This window comes from Bos javanicus, chromosome 14 (genome assembly GCF_032452875.1).
Source record: "Bos javanicus breed banteng chromosome 14, ARS-OSU_banteng_1.0, whole genome shotgun sequence".
In the NCBI taxonomy this organism is placed as follows: Eukaryota; Metazoa; Chordata; class Mammalia; order Artiodactyla; family Bovidae; genus Bos; species Bos javanicus.
Genome location: NC_083881.1, coordinates 6,292,106 through 6,307,989, shown reverse-complemented (window position 1 = coordinate 6,307,989; position 15,884 = coordinate 6,292,106). Strand labels below are relative to the sequence as shown.

Below are 15,884 nucleotides of genomic sequence, written 5' to 3'. Positions count from 1 at the left end.
TTTCCCATGAAGTGATGGGACCAGATGCCATGATCTTCGTTTTCTGAATGTTGAGCTTTAAGCCAACTTTTTCACTCTCTTTTTTTACTTTCATCAAGAGGCTTTTGAGTTCCTCTTCACTTTCTGCCATAAGGGCGGTGTCATCTGCATATCTGAGGTTATAGTTATTTGGGGTTTTTAAAAATCTTTTTTTGCTAGTCCAGATTTGGGTCCTCTCCTGGGAAGTTTCTTCCTGCCCTGGCCATGGGTGACATTTTCCTTTGTTTACACATCTCTTAGGTTATTGGTGAGAACACTATGTTTTAGGTAATGTTTTGCAATGAGTCTGATTCCGATTCATTTTTTCCCAGAGGGTTGTTGTTGCAGGTTTTTTCTTTTCTTTTCTTTAATAATTTAATTGGACTGAAACTGCAGTCTGTCTCCTTCACGGTCTAAAGTTTTGTTAATTTTTTTTTTTCTCAATGTTATTCTTAAGCCTGGCCTTCTAGGAGTTTTCTCTGGGTTAGCATTGCTGAGAGATCGACCAGTGAGTTGTCAGAGGTTGTGCTCAAAACCTGTGTCTGTAGGGCTTTCACCCTCTGCTGATGGAACTGGCTGTCACTGGGGAGTACAGTCAGGTTCCTGTCTGCCCCGGCTTTTACTTTCTGCCAGGAGTCCTTGTATCCCCTTTGCGTGGACACACACTGTCAGGCAGAGAGCTATCAAAGCTCCCCATGGCTGGTAAACTTCTGGCTAATCTGCCAATCTTTCTGTTTGTTGCTCTCGCCAGCCCAAACCTGATGATTAGACTTGCTGACTGGTCTTCTCTAGTCATTCACTCCCAGTTGCTGCTGATATTGGCAGTGCTGCTGGACGTGAAGCGTTTTTGTTCGTGCTTTGCAGCTGAGTGAACCGCCTCCTTCTGGTTCTTGTGGTTTACCATCCTAGTGGAACTCACGCGTCATCTGGGCTGGGAGGAGGGATGGAAGCATCCTCAGACAAAATCACCACAGGCTCCCCCCGTTCTTACCTGAGACTTAGCAGTTTTTCACAAACAGATTTATTTTATTTTCCATTTATTGTATCCCTTCAATAAGTTTCCAGAGTCCTAAAATTGTTTTTAACTATTCAGTCAGCTTTTATTGTTGCTTTTTATGGAAGAGCTTTGATAAATTCCTCAGTTACCCTGCAAGTCCCGTGCTCGCTTGTAACCTTTGTTTTTAATGGGTTGTTTTGTACCTTTGTCCACATAAGCATATGCGGTTTTGCTTCATTCTTTTTAATGTCTGCATAATATTTTATATGCATGTTTTAGAATCTATTTAATTAGTCTTCAAATAATGAACATTTATTTCTTACAGATTATTATTCAAACACCGATCCCAGGATTAACCTTGAACATAAATATTAGCATATTTTGGCAAACATATCTGAAGAGTACATTTCTGGCAAAGAACCCACTGAATTTTTAATAAATTACTTTTAATGATTTTATTGAAAAACTTTTTCTGATTCTCCAGGGTAACACATTTAAATAGATTCTAAATTTATTGGCTAGAGAAATCCCATTTACACATATTTAATTAGAATTCTAATCCATTTTCTGCTCTTCACAATTGATGACAGTGTTGGTGTTAGTGTTACGATAGTTTCACTTTTCAGATGGGGAGTTAAAGTGATAATTTAGTAATGACTAGTTTAAAATGTAAAATTGTAAAAATAATTTAGTCTGTAAGGTGCCACCTATGACTTGGTTTCTCTACTGATTTAAAAACATTATTTCAAAGACCAATAAAATTGTAACTAGTGTCTTGTGTGACATCAGAAGAAACAATTACATCGTGTCTAAAGAAGTTGTCGAAAATTACATAGCTGCTCTGCAGTTGGTTAAATTCAGGCTAAACCTCAGATGTGATTGACTTAGATTCCATTTTTTTGTTTGTTTTCCCTCCTAACTACATTATCTACTTTAAAATTTACTTTCACACAGATGATGTTTAAAATAAGCTTTTAATTCAACTTTTTGTGGCACCATTGTAAATTACCTAACTTTACTTAGAGCAAAGCTTTTGCTTATTTTTTTTTTTAATTTTTAATGTGTTTCTAATGGGGCCTCAGTTATGTTCTTTTTCCCTGAATCTGTTTTTAAGCACATAAAATTTTGTGTCCTGCTTTCTAACACTTCTCAATAGGGCCAATACTTAGCATTTACATAGCACATTTTATTTAGAATGTGCTTTACAAATAATTTATTAATCACACATTTTTAGTAAAATGGCAAGGAACATGTCAATAGGCTTATTTTAAAGAAGTTGAAATAACTATAGATTCACATGACTTCTGAGGTCATGATACCCCAGATAGGTTAGAGAACCTGTATTACAGTAAAACCTAGATTCAGGCCTTAGCCCCCCTGCTAACGGTGACGACTTGGATTTTTCTTCATTTACCTTTCTTCCTCTTACTCTGCAGGTGTTAGCTGGTTATGATGTCAGCTTCATTTTTGATTGGTGTCCATATTATTTTTCTTACTTCACAGTGCTTTCTCCTACAAGTTGTTTTTTGCACTCTACTTTTGAAAAGTAAGGAAGAGAGCATTTGTTTTTTAGTCACTCAGTCATGTCCAACTCTTTGTGACCCCATGGACACGCCAGGGTTCCCTGTCCTTCATCATCTCCCAGAACTTGCTCAAACTCATGTCCATTGAGTTGGTGATGCCATCCAACCATCTCATCCTCTGCCGTCCCCTCCTCCTCCTGGCTTCACTCTTTCCCAGCATCAGGGTCTTTTCTAGTGAGTCAGCTCTTCGCATCAGGTGGCCAGAGTATTGGAGCTTCAGCTTCAGCATTTTATATTTTAATTTGAAATAATTCAGGATACTGTCTCATCTGAGTCTTTTATTCATACTCAGATTTGCTTTATTTCTTCTGTCATCAAATCCTTCCTTCCTTCTTCAGACTGTAGTCCTTCTCTCTTCCTCTTTGTAGCAAACAACTGGGAGAAGCTGGCTCCTTTACTGTATCTGAGACTTGTTCCCATTCATTCTTCATTCTACCTGAATGAATTCTAGCTCACTCACTGTTCACCAAAATGATTATGAAGTCAGTACTGCCTCTGTAGTTAGTGAATCCCACAGAGTCAGAGCCTGGCTTATTATTGATGTGAATGCAACACTGACTTGCTGTGACTTTTGTAGCGTGATCACCTACCTGTCCCTCTCCGGTTCTCGCCACACCTTCCTGTCGTCTTTGTGAGGTCCGCTCCCTTCTGCATGTTGGTGTTCAGAGCGGTGTCTTCAGCCCTTCTCTCGCTCTGTGATGGTTCCCACACAGCCCTGCCTGCTGCCGATGCTGTCTACAGATGGATTCTCGTGAGAGGTCCCCACAGCCACCTGCGAGCTCAGCTGTTCTTTAGGAGCACTCAGCAAAGAGAAAATGAGCCAGCTGGGAAAACCAGGCCCAGGCTTCCTGCTGTCCCTTCCCAGTGGACTTACGCAGGACTCGTTGACTCTCCCAGCAACCCTATGTGACGACACTGGACTGTTCGTTTGAACCAAGGAGGCTCCCCTGAACCTTGTGTCCAGGGTTTTCATTGCAGATCAGTTCCAAAGACATGCAGTGCCCCTGACAGATGCTCAGAGGCCAGCACCAGAATCCCCCTTTCTGAGCCACAACAGACATTCCCCATTGGTCATGTTCCTGAGACAGATTTATCTGGCCAAGTCGGTACAGCCTGACCTCAGGCCTCAGGCACATGGAAGCAGTCTTAATAGGCAGAACCCACGACAGATTCAGAGGTTCTCTGCCAAGAGCCTACCATGGGCCAGCCTTGATGACACACCCTACTCTGTAATGTGTGGGGCCTGTGTAACTCTTCCTTGCCCACTTCTGTATCCCTCTCTTTGACTTCTAAGTTTTCATTTCCTCTATCTGATTGCTATAGAATATCTCAATTTTTATATACTATAGACTATTGCAGACTCAACCTGCACAAAAGATCTAATATATTACCATATCTAATAAAATTAAGCATTATAAATAACTCCATGTCTAAACCTCTTCCCACCCTTCCTGCCATGTCCCTCCCTACTCCAGGTCATCTTTACCACATCCTGGGATTACTTAACTACTTCCACCTAATGTTTCTGCCTCCAGTGAGTTCCTCCACCCCTTTTATTATCTTTTTTGAGATATAAATCACAGCATAAAATCTACTCATATAAAATATATGATTCAGTGGTTTTTAGTATATTCCATAGTGCTACAAGCATCAACATAATCTAAATTAGAACATTTGTAGTTTTTGTGGCAAAAATACAGGGCCCACTTGATTTTTTTGATGTAGATATTCAGTTGTTGTGGCACCATTTGTTGGAGACTATTGGAGAATCAATTGACTGTACTTGATATCTTTGCTCTCAGTTTTATTTCATTGATCTTTCTGTATTATTTAAGTCAGTATCATACTGTTTCGATTACTATAGCTTTACTGGAGTTTTTGAAATCAGAGCATACAGTCCTCCAACTTTGTTCTTCCTTTAGATAGTTCTGGCTATCCTAGATTCTTTGGATTTCCATGTAAATTTTAGGATCAGCTTGTCTATTGCTGCAAGAGGCCAGCTGGAATTTTAATAGGGATTTCCTTGAGTCTGTAGATCATTTGTGTATGTTGCGGGGGGGGTGGGGGGAGTTATTGTCATAAAAACAATGTTGAGTCCTCCTATCCATGAATATGAGGTATCTTTCCTTTTGCTTAGAGTTTTTAAAATGTATTCCAATATTACTTTGTACTTTTCAGTATACAGATCTTACCTTTATTTTGTTAATTTACTTCTAAGTATGCTATTCTTTTTGATGCTACTCTAAATGGAATCTTTTTTTTTTATTCTTACAATGCTCATTGTTACTATAAAGAAATACAACTGATTTTTGTATATTAATCTTGTATCCTGCAACTATGCTAAACTCTTTTATTGGCTCTAATGTTTTTGTGGATTCTTTGTGTTTTTCTGTATATAGGATTATGCCATCTGTAAACAGAAATTATTGTGTTTCTTCTCTTCCAATCTGAATACCATTAATCAAAAGTGGCAGAAGTATATATCCTGTCTTGTTCCTGGACTTAGGCTGACACTTTCAGTCTTTTACCATTAAATATGGTATTAGCTATGGGTTTTCTTAGTTTGTTGGGTATTTCTATAATGAAAGTATGTTGGATTCTTCAGTCAAATTTTTTCTTGGTATATTAAAAGTACTAAGTGATTTTTGTCCTTTATTCTATCATTATGGTATTATGTTAATTGAGTTTCACATGGGTTAAAGCCAGCTTGCAGTCCTGGTGTAAGTTCTGCTCGGTCCTTGTGTGTGTGTTTCCTTTTCTATTGTTCATGCTAGTGGGTTTGACTTCTTAACACTTTTTCAAGAGCCGCTGCATCTATATTCCTAAGAACACTCTTTTGCAGATTTCTTGTAATATCTTTGGTTTTGGTATCAGGGCAACAATACTTACTTCATAGAATCAGTGAGGACATGTCTCCTCCTTTTTAGTTTTTGGAAGTTTGTGAAGGATCACATTAATTCTTTTTTAATTGTTTGTGGAGTTCTCCAGTGAAGCCCCACAGACTTAGGCTTTTCTTTGCAGGACTTTAAAAATTTTTTTTAGTACTAATTTAGCGTTTTTACTTGTTACTAACTGTTCGTATTTTCTATTTCTTCTCCGTCAGTTTTGATGGTGTGTGTCTTTCTTGGAATTTGTCCGTGTCATCTAAGTTATCTAACTTGTGGGCACATAGTTGTTCATAGCATTTTCAAAATATAAACCTCCTTTTCTTAAATTAAATAATTTTTAGTACCATAATTTCCAGACATTTGATGTTATATTTAAAAAGACTTAAATCTTTACTCGATTTGGTTTCTGCTTTCCTTTTCACTTTGAAGACCACTCTTCCACTCCAGACTGTCTCTTGTAGTTTAGCCATATAGCACTTATTTCAGTTCCCTGGACACACTTTTACTCTGGATTTTAAAATATACTTTTCCCTCTGTCTAGAATACTTTTCAGCCTCCCTTCTGGTAACTGGTTCACTCACTCTTAGATGACATTTCTTGTAGAGAATCTACTCTTAACTGTCCATGGTTGAGTTAGATGGCCTTCCTTTTTGATCATATATACCTGAACTTTCTTTTGATTGTAAAACAGACCACACTTATGTTTATTACATATCTTTCTTGACAATTATTGAATGGAGTTGGGGATATTATTAAGGAAAGGAGAGAAATCAAGGATAACTCCCAAAGTTTCTGAGTTGAATATTTTGAAAATAATGTAAGAGCAGGTTTTCAAGAATAAGATGATGTATTCAGTTTTGGAAATGCCGAATTTTGTGACTTGAACAATATCCAAATGAATACGTACAAAGAAACTGTGTGCATGCCCTTCTTAGTTTCAGTAAAGCTGCCGTGTTGCCTCTTTGTCTTCCCCCTTTCCCTGTCAGACTGAGTCCTTGGCTGCAGGAACCATGTGTGCTCCCCTGGGTTGTGTTAGTTGGCACATCATTTATGCTTAGTAACTACAAGTTGACTGAGTTGTAAATAGTAATATCCATATATCAGTTACATGATATTTTAATTTTATTATAAATATTTCACTGGGAGAGTATGCCCAAGAGAAGGAGTTACGGCTGACCATAGAAAATTTTAGTTTAGGGGAAAAATACTGTTTGGGTTTTTCTCTTTACAACAATTCATTCATATATTTTCATTGCAACAGACTCAAATCTTATTTTATCTTTTTAAACTATTTTTCATATACTTTTTCTATTAAAAATTGTTTGCTTCTTGTCATAAATGCTTTGCTCTCTTCTGTTTTTTTGTGTAGGACTATAATGATGAAATCAGGCAGGCACAGCTCCAGGAATTAACATATTTGAATGGTGGTTCCGAAAATGCCGATGTCCCAGTGGTTCGAGGGAAACCTACCTTACGTACAAGAGGTGTACCAACCCCAGCAATAACCAGGTAGGTGTGATTAATTGACTTGCCTTGTTGTTAGAATGTGGTGTCATGGCAACAGTTTTCCTGTTTTCTTTACTAACAGGTAAGCAGGTCTACCAGCGTGTTGGTACAAAGCCTGTGGGAATGCTTTCAGGCAATATGGTATCATATTAAGAGTATTCACTTGGACTGCAGTATTCTTGTGTTTAAATCCCTGGATCAGGAAGATCCCCAGATGGAGGAAATGGCAACCCACTCCAATGGAAAAAATCCCATGAACATAGGAAAAATTGGGAAGCATAGAAACATTGGAAAATTCCCATGAACATAGGAACCTGGCGGGCTAAAGTCTGTGGGGTTACGAAAAGTCAGACACAACTGAGCATGCACATTCCTGGGCTTAAATATGACCTGTACCACTTACTAGCTAATGAATGATAAGTTTATTTAATCACTTTCATGTTATTAATCCCTTAATTCTTTAAAATGAAAGCAATAGCTTTGATGCACAAGTGGACGTCATGGAAGCTTGCTTCCTTTTGAGTGCAGATGGTATCAAGCTAGTTCAGTGCCACATCTCCAGTGGTGAGCAGTATCAGGTACCAGGTAAATGCCCCCATGCCTGTTCTCGTTTTATTTCATGTAGCTGCTCTGTGGTATCTGATACTCCAGATCTCGTCCAGGCACACTGAAATTTTATTTTTGTCTCAAACTAATGATTCATGACCCCTTTAAACATGAAAAATATTTTAATGAATTACAAGTCAGTTGAAGCAAACTGTAGATTAAGATATGACTCTCAAACCTATTTGAGCATTATTTTTAATTTTTTAATTTTTGCCCTCGAAAGAACCCCGTGGAAATTAGTCACACAGATTTTCTTTTTTTTACTAGTGACTACATGTATTTTTTCAGGTAGTTTTGCATGAAATAATTTTATTTTATTTATTTATTTATTTTTAGAGTCCAGGACCAGGACGTTAGAAGGCTAAATTCTAGTTTTGGCTCTAGTATTTTCTTTTTTTTTTCTTCTTTCTTTTTATCTTTTTTTTTTTTTTTTATACATGTGTTCCCCATCCTGAACCCTCCTCCCTCCTCCCTCCCCAAATAATTTTAAATAGGCGTATTCCATATAACCAAGTGCATTTGGAGGAATAACAAGTCAGTTCCCTGGGGGGTGTTGCGGATCAGCACACTGTCAGAGCAGTTACAGACAGGTGTTATTGCAGTGTAGAATAAACACAGACCTGGGCATGGTACCAGGTGGGTTTTCTCTATAAAACAGGCTAATAATAGGATTGCTGCAGATGATATAATGAAATAATTTATGTAGCTGTTGAGTAAATGGTAAATCTCTTTCATTTCCATTTCTCCTAATGTTAAATAATTTACTTGAAATCATAAAAAATTACATATTTGCTATATTAGTTTCCTGTGGCTGTTGCAGTCAGTTACTACCAATTTGATGGCTTTAAGCAATAGAAATTGGTTACAGCTCTGGAGGCTAGATGTCTGCAGTCAGCTAAAGGAGGCCACAGCCTGGGTGTTGACAGCTCTCCCCCTGGAGGTGGTAGCAGGAATCCTTTTCTGGACCCTGCCAGCTTCTGGGCCTGTGGGCAGTCCTCGCCTTGAGTCCATATCTGCTCTCTCTCCTTCCCCTTGTCTTGCTCAGCGCCATTGGCCCGCCTTCCTTAGGGGAGCGCTTGCCTGTATTTAGAGCCCGCTTGGAGTTTCACACCTGCAAAGGCCCATTTTACCCCTTGGATGGAGAGCACAGAGCGCGGGCAAGGCCTCGCTCTAGGGGGTGCTCTGTCCCCAGATCAGACCTCTCATTGTACTGTCTGGTTGTCGTGTTTTTGGTTACGTAGAAAATGCTACCTTAGGAACAGGCAGGGAGGCAGAAACTTTCTGTTTGGGGAGTGTAATGTCTAGAGAAACCCCTCCATCCACCCAGATGAAAAAAAAAAATATTCTTGATGACAACATATGCATTGCTTACCATTTTAAGCTTTTCCGTTGCCTTGGTGGTTGATATTCTTGGGTAGAATTGCTGTTCAGTTCACAGGTCAGAGCCTGTGGTTTAGTGTATGGAGTCGTGGCTGGCTGTGCTGACTGAACCCCTTCATGAGGGTACTTCTGGACTCTGCTTCCTCCCTCCATGTGACTCCATGGCACCACATCTTCCAGACGCTCTTGTTAAACAGGATTAAATTCGTGTTCCTCTAAGAGGCATACAGTGCCCTTCTGTACTGTTCTTAAGACCTGTCTCCCAACTGGTCTTATTCATTACTGTGCCGTGTTCCCTGTGTTGAGCACCTGGCCCCACCCCTGGGTGGATGTGTGTGCTCCCCGCTTCCAGACCTTTGTTCACATTGTTCCTGCATCTGCAGTCCTCTCTCCGCCGCTCACCTGTTCAAATCCTACTTGTCTGTGCAGCCAACTTACTTCAACAGGCACTCACAGTGCGCCCACTGCCGACAGTACTTCCTGAGCGTATCACAGACCTTGACTAGGTTAAGCCTCACCAACAGCCCTGTGAGGCGGGTGCTGTTCTGCTCGTCACCACTTCATGAATGAGGACAGTGGGCAGGGAACCCAGGGGGATGCGGGCAGTCTGATTCTGGAAACCTGCCTCTCCCTTTGAGCCTCCCCTTCAGTTTTCATTCAGAATCTTGTTTTTTTCTTCCACCCATTCTTCCCTTGCCATTTTTCCATAGACATTTCATTCTGTCACTTTTGTTATATTTTAATTACAGCACGATTAATACAAACTACGATGAGAAATTTGTATTTTTACTACTTTTCCTCATCAGATCATATGGTAACTTTCTGTAAGTTAATATTCATCTAACAGAATAAAAGTTAATTGATACAGAAAGTATTATGGTAGAAAATTACAAAAATCCTAAGAGTGAGATTGATTAATACACAAAAAGGTGCATGTTGTTTTGTAAGGTTGGCAAAATTGGTCTCCAGATTATGCTTTGTCCTTTCTAGTGGCCAAAGCTGAGGAAAATACAGTTATAGAATTCATGATGTCTAAATGGCTAAAAACAGTCATAAAATGAAAGACAAATGTACTTACTGCATCCTCGCACTTTAGTCCTGGGACTGTTGGAAGCTCCTTGGTGGATCTTCACCACATCGAAGTCATTGGAAGTCATTTTGATTTTCGCTCTAAAATTATCCATAAATCTACTTTTCTTTGATCCTCTTTCTCATTCTGCATTCCGGCCAGACTGGTCTCCTTTCTGTTCCTCAAACAGGCCATCCCAGTCTCTCTCCGTGTCCCTGGCCTTCCTTCCTCCTTCCCGGAAGGCCTGTCTGCAGTCGCCTGCCCGCCCCTCAGCACCTTGCTCTCAGTACACCCAGGCACCTTTCCGAGAAGCCTTTGCCGTCTCCTTGTTTGAAAGGGCCACCGTGTAGCCCAGGAGCCAGTCCACACACCCTTCTTGGTTATGTAACAGCATTTATCAAACTGAATTTACCTTTCTGACTTGTTCACATTTTCATTGGTGACTCCTTCAGTTCAGTTCAGTTCAGTCACTCAGTCGTGTCCGACTCTTTGTGACACCATGAATTGCAGCACGCCAGGCCTCCCTGTCCATCACCAACTCCTGGAGTTCACCCAGACTCACGTCCATCGAGTCAGTGATGCCATCCAGCCATCTCATCCTCTGTCGTCCCCTTCTCCTCCTGCCCTCAATCCCTCCCAGCATCAGAGTCTTTTCCAATGAGTCAACTCTTTGCATGAGGTGGCCAAAGTACTGGAGTTTCAGCTTTAGCATCATTCCTTCCAAAGAAATCCCAGGGCTGATCTCCTTCAGAATGGACTGGTTGGATCTCCTTGCAGTCCAAGGGACTCTCAAGAGTCTTCTCCAACACCACAGTTCAAAAGTATCAATTCTTTGGTGTTCAGCCTTCTTCACAGTCCAACTCTCACATCCATACATGAACCTTAAAGGACCTTGTGTCTCTAATACATGGCATATAGGACTCAGAAATAAATGTTGAGTGAATTCAGTACGTTTGCAAATTCCTTAGACTCTTCTGATGGAGTGTTGACGTTTACGTATTGTTAGTGTAGTTCTTGTCTGCCAGGTGACTGATTTACTGTGGGAGTCGCCTGTTGGGACTGGTCACTCGGATGGCACCACTGGGGAATGTCTCAGTGGAGCAGGTCATTCCTGGAATCTTCTTGCATGTTCCCCACTGTTCTCACTTTAGGATACATTTCTGCTAAAAGATGTAAATGATCTAAAATTAAATCCTGCCATAGGGAGTAATATGTACTTTAATAAAACCTTTTCATTCAGTTTTCAGATGAGAGGACTAAACTTACGCCTTTCTTACTAGGAGATGAGCAAGTTGCTTTTTTTCCAGTCTACCCTGTGCCGACTGTGATACGTCACTTCAGTCCTTGCAAGGACCCCAGCAGAGAAGTGTCAGGGAAATTAGGATTGACGCCACCCCAGGCAAACTTTTGTTTAGTTTTATGTTTTTCTCCGCAGGGTTTCTACCCCTTGTTTTGCTGCTGCCTGGATGGTCTGGGTGAGACAGATCTGAGCCCTCAAGGATGCTCCCTTCCTTCCACTCTGCAGAACATCTGGCTGGTTCTGTGTACCTTTTCCACTGGCCTTGTCTCTGACCCCTCTGGCTTTTCCCCGGAGTAGCAGGCAGTGTCCTCTCCTTGCATTTGTTACCAGAGACAGCAGGGGAAAAAAAGTGAATACAGCCTGTCTCTCTAGGTAGTAAATACACATTCTCCAGTATTGGGTACTACATGTGGTGGGTTTGTTTCAACTTAGGAGATGAGGCTTACCTTATCAACTCAAGACCTTTTATCAAATGGGGGAAATTTCAGCTACGGTTTCTTCACATATTTTGCCTGCTCCTTCTCTCTTCTTTTCTTGGATGGCAGTCTCAGGTTAGATCCTCAGACTGCACTTGCCAGCCTTTGTGCCTAGTGCAGGACTCTGCAGCACACTCGCAGGCTGCCATGAGGGGTTTAAACTGTCATGGGGCCACCTCAGAGATCTGCAGCTTCCAGACGCTGTGTGAACTGTCAGCGTATGGTGATCATTTGTCATCTTAGCATTAGATCATGCCCCACTGATATTAATGATACTGTGTTTTTATACGGCTGGCACGTCAGCAGCTGCTGATAAATTCTAGCCACAGTCGCGTTGACTAGTGGGCACCACGTAACTTCTCAACCATGGGATCAGACGGGACATGGTCACCCTCATTTTCACATCAACACTAACCTTCACGTGGTACCTATTCTCTTTTTAAAATGGATTATGAATAATATCATAGATACTGAAGATTGTTTTAGTGAGAGAAAATGATATGTTTTTCTCCACAGTAGGTGAAGTTATGAGAAATGTTATTGGGAAAACTGAATAGTTAATATATGGGCCATAAATATTCCACCAGCATATGATATGATTTACATTAATCTACCAATCTATATTAAAAAGTCCTTTTTTATTATTAAGGAAAGGCTGGAAATAGGAAAAATGATCTATTTCTTTTTCTACTAAATTATAAGTTTCCAATTGGAAAAAAACCTGTTAATTTGGGATGGTATATAAATTGTTTGAGTCCCTCCTGGATTTGCCTTCTGAGGACCTTGTACCACCTGACCTGTCAGAACTGTCTCACCCCTTCCTTCCAACTGTGTCTACTGTCCGTGCCCTGGAAACCCAGGCAGTGATCAGGACACATGTGCTCCTCGCTGCAGGCAGAGGCTGGAGGACTTCCCCTGGAAATGAGCTTCTCTGCTTGTCTTGCCGTAAGCCCAGAACTATCCCTCCGTCCTCACACGCACTGCCTTTCCTCCCTCGTGCTCTCTGAGTTAGTACAGCCATACTAGAGTGGGTTAAGGAGAGACAGGAGAAAAGCCTGTAAAATCGCCTTAGTAGGTTTGGGGAAGACACTAACTGAGGCAAATAACATGGCAAACAATGAGAAAACTTGCAACTAGAACTTGTCTTGTAAATGCCAGCCTGGAACAGAGCACGGTTCTCCTGGTCACAGCACCAGAGCACCCTGGCTTTTCAAAAGTTTAATCAATTTTTTTCCTTTTTGAACGTGAAGTCAGTTTCTGGTGTTAGGTCATTTAATGTCACACATTTCCTGAGCTCTTTCTGTGACAGGAAGTGAAGCTACACAGATGGTGACCGAGTCATTGTCCGGCTGTTCAGGGAGAGTAAGAGGAAAGTCAGAGAAGTGAGTAGTGATGGCAGACTGGCTGAAAAGAGGACGAGGGGTATGAGGAAGAGTGAAGTGAAATAGAAATGAAAATGGGGAGCGTGAGCACTGACACGCTCAGGAGAGCGAAGTCATCCCGCACAGAGGGGCCAGGGCTTGAAAGCAGGAAAGTGGCGCCATATGCCTGGAATTGGAGTGTGGCTGCAGGAGAATCAGAGTCACCCAGGCCCTCCTAGTGGTGGTCTCAAGGGACTTCCCTCACTAAGCCTAGTTTTCTTCATCAGTGAAATGGGGACAGAACATGGAGCACACAGTAATCCAAATCCTACTTAATTTTTTTAACTGTCCCATTGAAGCTTAGACTATGGCATAATTCCTTTTCTGATTACTCAGAATGGCCCCTCACTAAAAATTAAAGCCTGGTGGGCTGCCGTCTATGGGATCGCACAGAGTCGGATACGACTGAAGCGACTTAGCAGCAGCAGCACAGATACTTACAGTTTCTCCTCCATCATCAGTTGAGCAGGAGAGTTTTCTTGTCCCTATATGGTCAAGCTGGGTCCACAGATTATTGTTTATGTGTGCAGAGAGCATGTCCTTAGGATCACTAGCTTACTGAGCTCACGCTCAGGATGTGGGGCTCATGCCACCATTGTTTCATAATTTGGGGACATGTCTCATGTTTTTTTCATGGTTTTGTTGCTCAGCAAGCCTGCTTGGTTTTGTGGTTAAGCAAACCTGCTTTCTTGGGAAATCGTTAACTTACAGGAGTCTCCCATATTTTTTCTGAGGATACTTACAATCACCTAGGGGGATTAACTGTTTAACCCCTTGTTTTGTCCGTTCACTCTGTCCCTATCAGATGAATCACAGGGGAAAGAAGAGAGATAGCCAGCAGGTTTCATAACAGGTCTGTAAGCTCTGGATCCAAGCCACACACAGCAGCACTTGAGAGCTTGCTGGACATACAGTCTCAGTCCCAGCCTAGACCTCCTGATATCGATGCTGCCCTGAGACCAGGCCCGGGTGCTGTGGGTGCTGAAGTAAAGTGTGAGAGGAGAAGTGGGCCCAGCCCCACGTGTCAGGATCTGCAGAGGTGCTCCGGGTGAGAGCTGCCCCAGTCCTCTCTTCAGAACATCAGTCTCCCTCGCCCTGGCGGTTTCTTATGTTTAGTCTGAGGGATTGAGACCTCAGGCTGCATTTATCTTTCCCTTCTGTCTGACCTCTCATTCCCTTCTCAACCTCTGGCAAGAAAAAAAAAATCTCAATGATTATACTTGACTCTTAGAAGCACACACCATCAGAGATGAAGAAAAGCTGTCACACATGTCAGGGATTCTATGGGAAAGTAAAGCACCCCTCAGGTCATTACTGCATCAAGGCTGATCCCCGGATGGATCTCAGAGAGCGCTTTTCTTACTGTGACACTGGCTAGACCTTGACTAGATCCACAGGCCCCTGCTATGATCAGCTAAAGGCCCTTCTCTTCCTGAGGCCCAGGCCTCACCTAGCTAATAATGCTGGAGCTGGCTTGAGCTAATTCACCAAATTCATTGTTTTGTTCTGTACTTTTGCTTCTCATAAAATATATAAACAAAAGCCAAACACCGTGATATACGTTTGTACCCTTATTCTACCACACTGCATTACTGCTGCTAAATGTATAGAAGGTCCGTACACATGCTGCTGCCGAACGTGTGAGATGAGACCTAGTGCAAGCTGTACCTTCTGCCGTCTCTCTCCTCACTCTTTGGTCCACAGCCAGAAGCACAGTATTAAGGACAGAGTCCATATAGTGATCGCCACTTAATGAGTGCCTGTTTTTGCTTGGGCACTTACTTGATATAGTTGTAACCCTCACAACTATTCCACGAGAGCTGGATCTTATTTACTGGATCAGTGGATGGGAAACCCAGGCTCAGCAACCCAGTGATGGCAGGACTAGATCTGAGTTTTGAGGCTGAGTGTGTTGGAACCCAAAGCACGGGCTTTTTCATTATATCCTAAAACCTCTTACTAACATATAAACTAAATAATTAGTTCCTAATGGATCAATAACTTTTTGTATTCATTCAAAGCATGGTTCCCAGGGAAAAAAACTTGTTTCGATTATTTTCATATCTGACCTGCAAAACCAGAAATCAAGGTCACTGTGCTGAAAAATGCAAATGCACAGAAGCATTAAAATCACACACATTTGCCAGCTTATGAAACCGTGTACTCAGATGGGTTAGGTTTCTGCTTTTCTATTATCCCTATTCTGAGCAGTGCAGCACCCAGTCCTGTCTATTTGAAGCAACTTTTCACATAAAAAATAAACGAGTTCCCATTGATTATCATTTTAAATCTCATCTCACAGATGCGTTTTCTGCTCTCACCCCATGTCGTCAATCCTGCCAATTAGCTCTGCCCTGAGCTTGATCTGCAGCGTTGGGTGAGCGTGCACGGCGGTGCAGCGGGATGTGCATGCTGGCCGTGCCTCCGTCAAGACTTCCCTCGCCAAGAGCCTCATACAGCACTAAGGCTGTTCCGCTTCACACCCTTCCTGTGGGGTTTCAGACTCATAGAAACGAATCTTCAAAGTGTCTTTTGTAGTAAGGGTCCCGAGCTACATGCATCAAATGACTCGTCTGAAACTCTGTAACGGGTTCTTTAGTGTAATTCCTATAACCAGTGGGCACATAACCTAACAGTGTT

General features: G+C 41.6%; 1 protein-coding gene across 5 annotated transcripts in view; it reads left to right on the top strand.

Moving 5' to 3' along the window:
• KHDRBS3 (KH RNA binding domain containing, signal transduction associated 3) overlaps window positions 1–15,884 on the top strand; it is a 152,203-nt gene that overhangs the window by 81,862 nt on the left and 54,457 nt on the right. For all 5 annotated transcript variants that reach the window (XR_009740737.1, XM_061438533.1, XM_061438532.1 and 2 more), the window contains one exon: window positions 6,856–6,995. Coding sequence is in view for 4 of the 5 variants with exons in the window: in XM_061438533.1 (XP_061294517.1) it covers window positions 6,856–6,995 (140 nt within the window). In the remaining variant the exon portion in view is untranslated. The remainder of the gene's footprint in view (window positions 1–6,855; window positions 6,996–15,884) is intronic.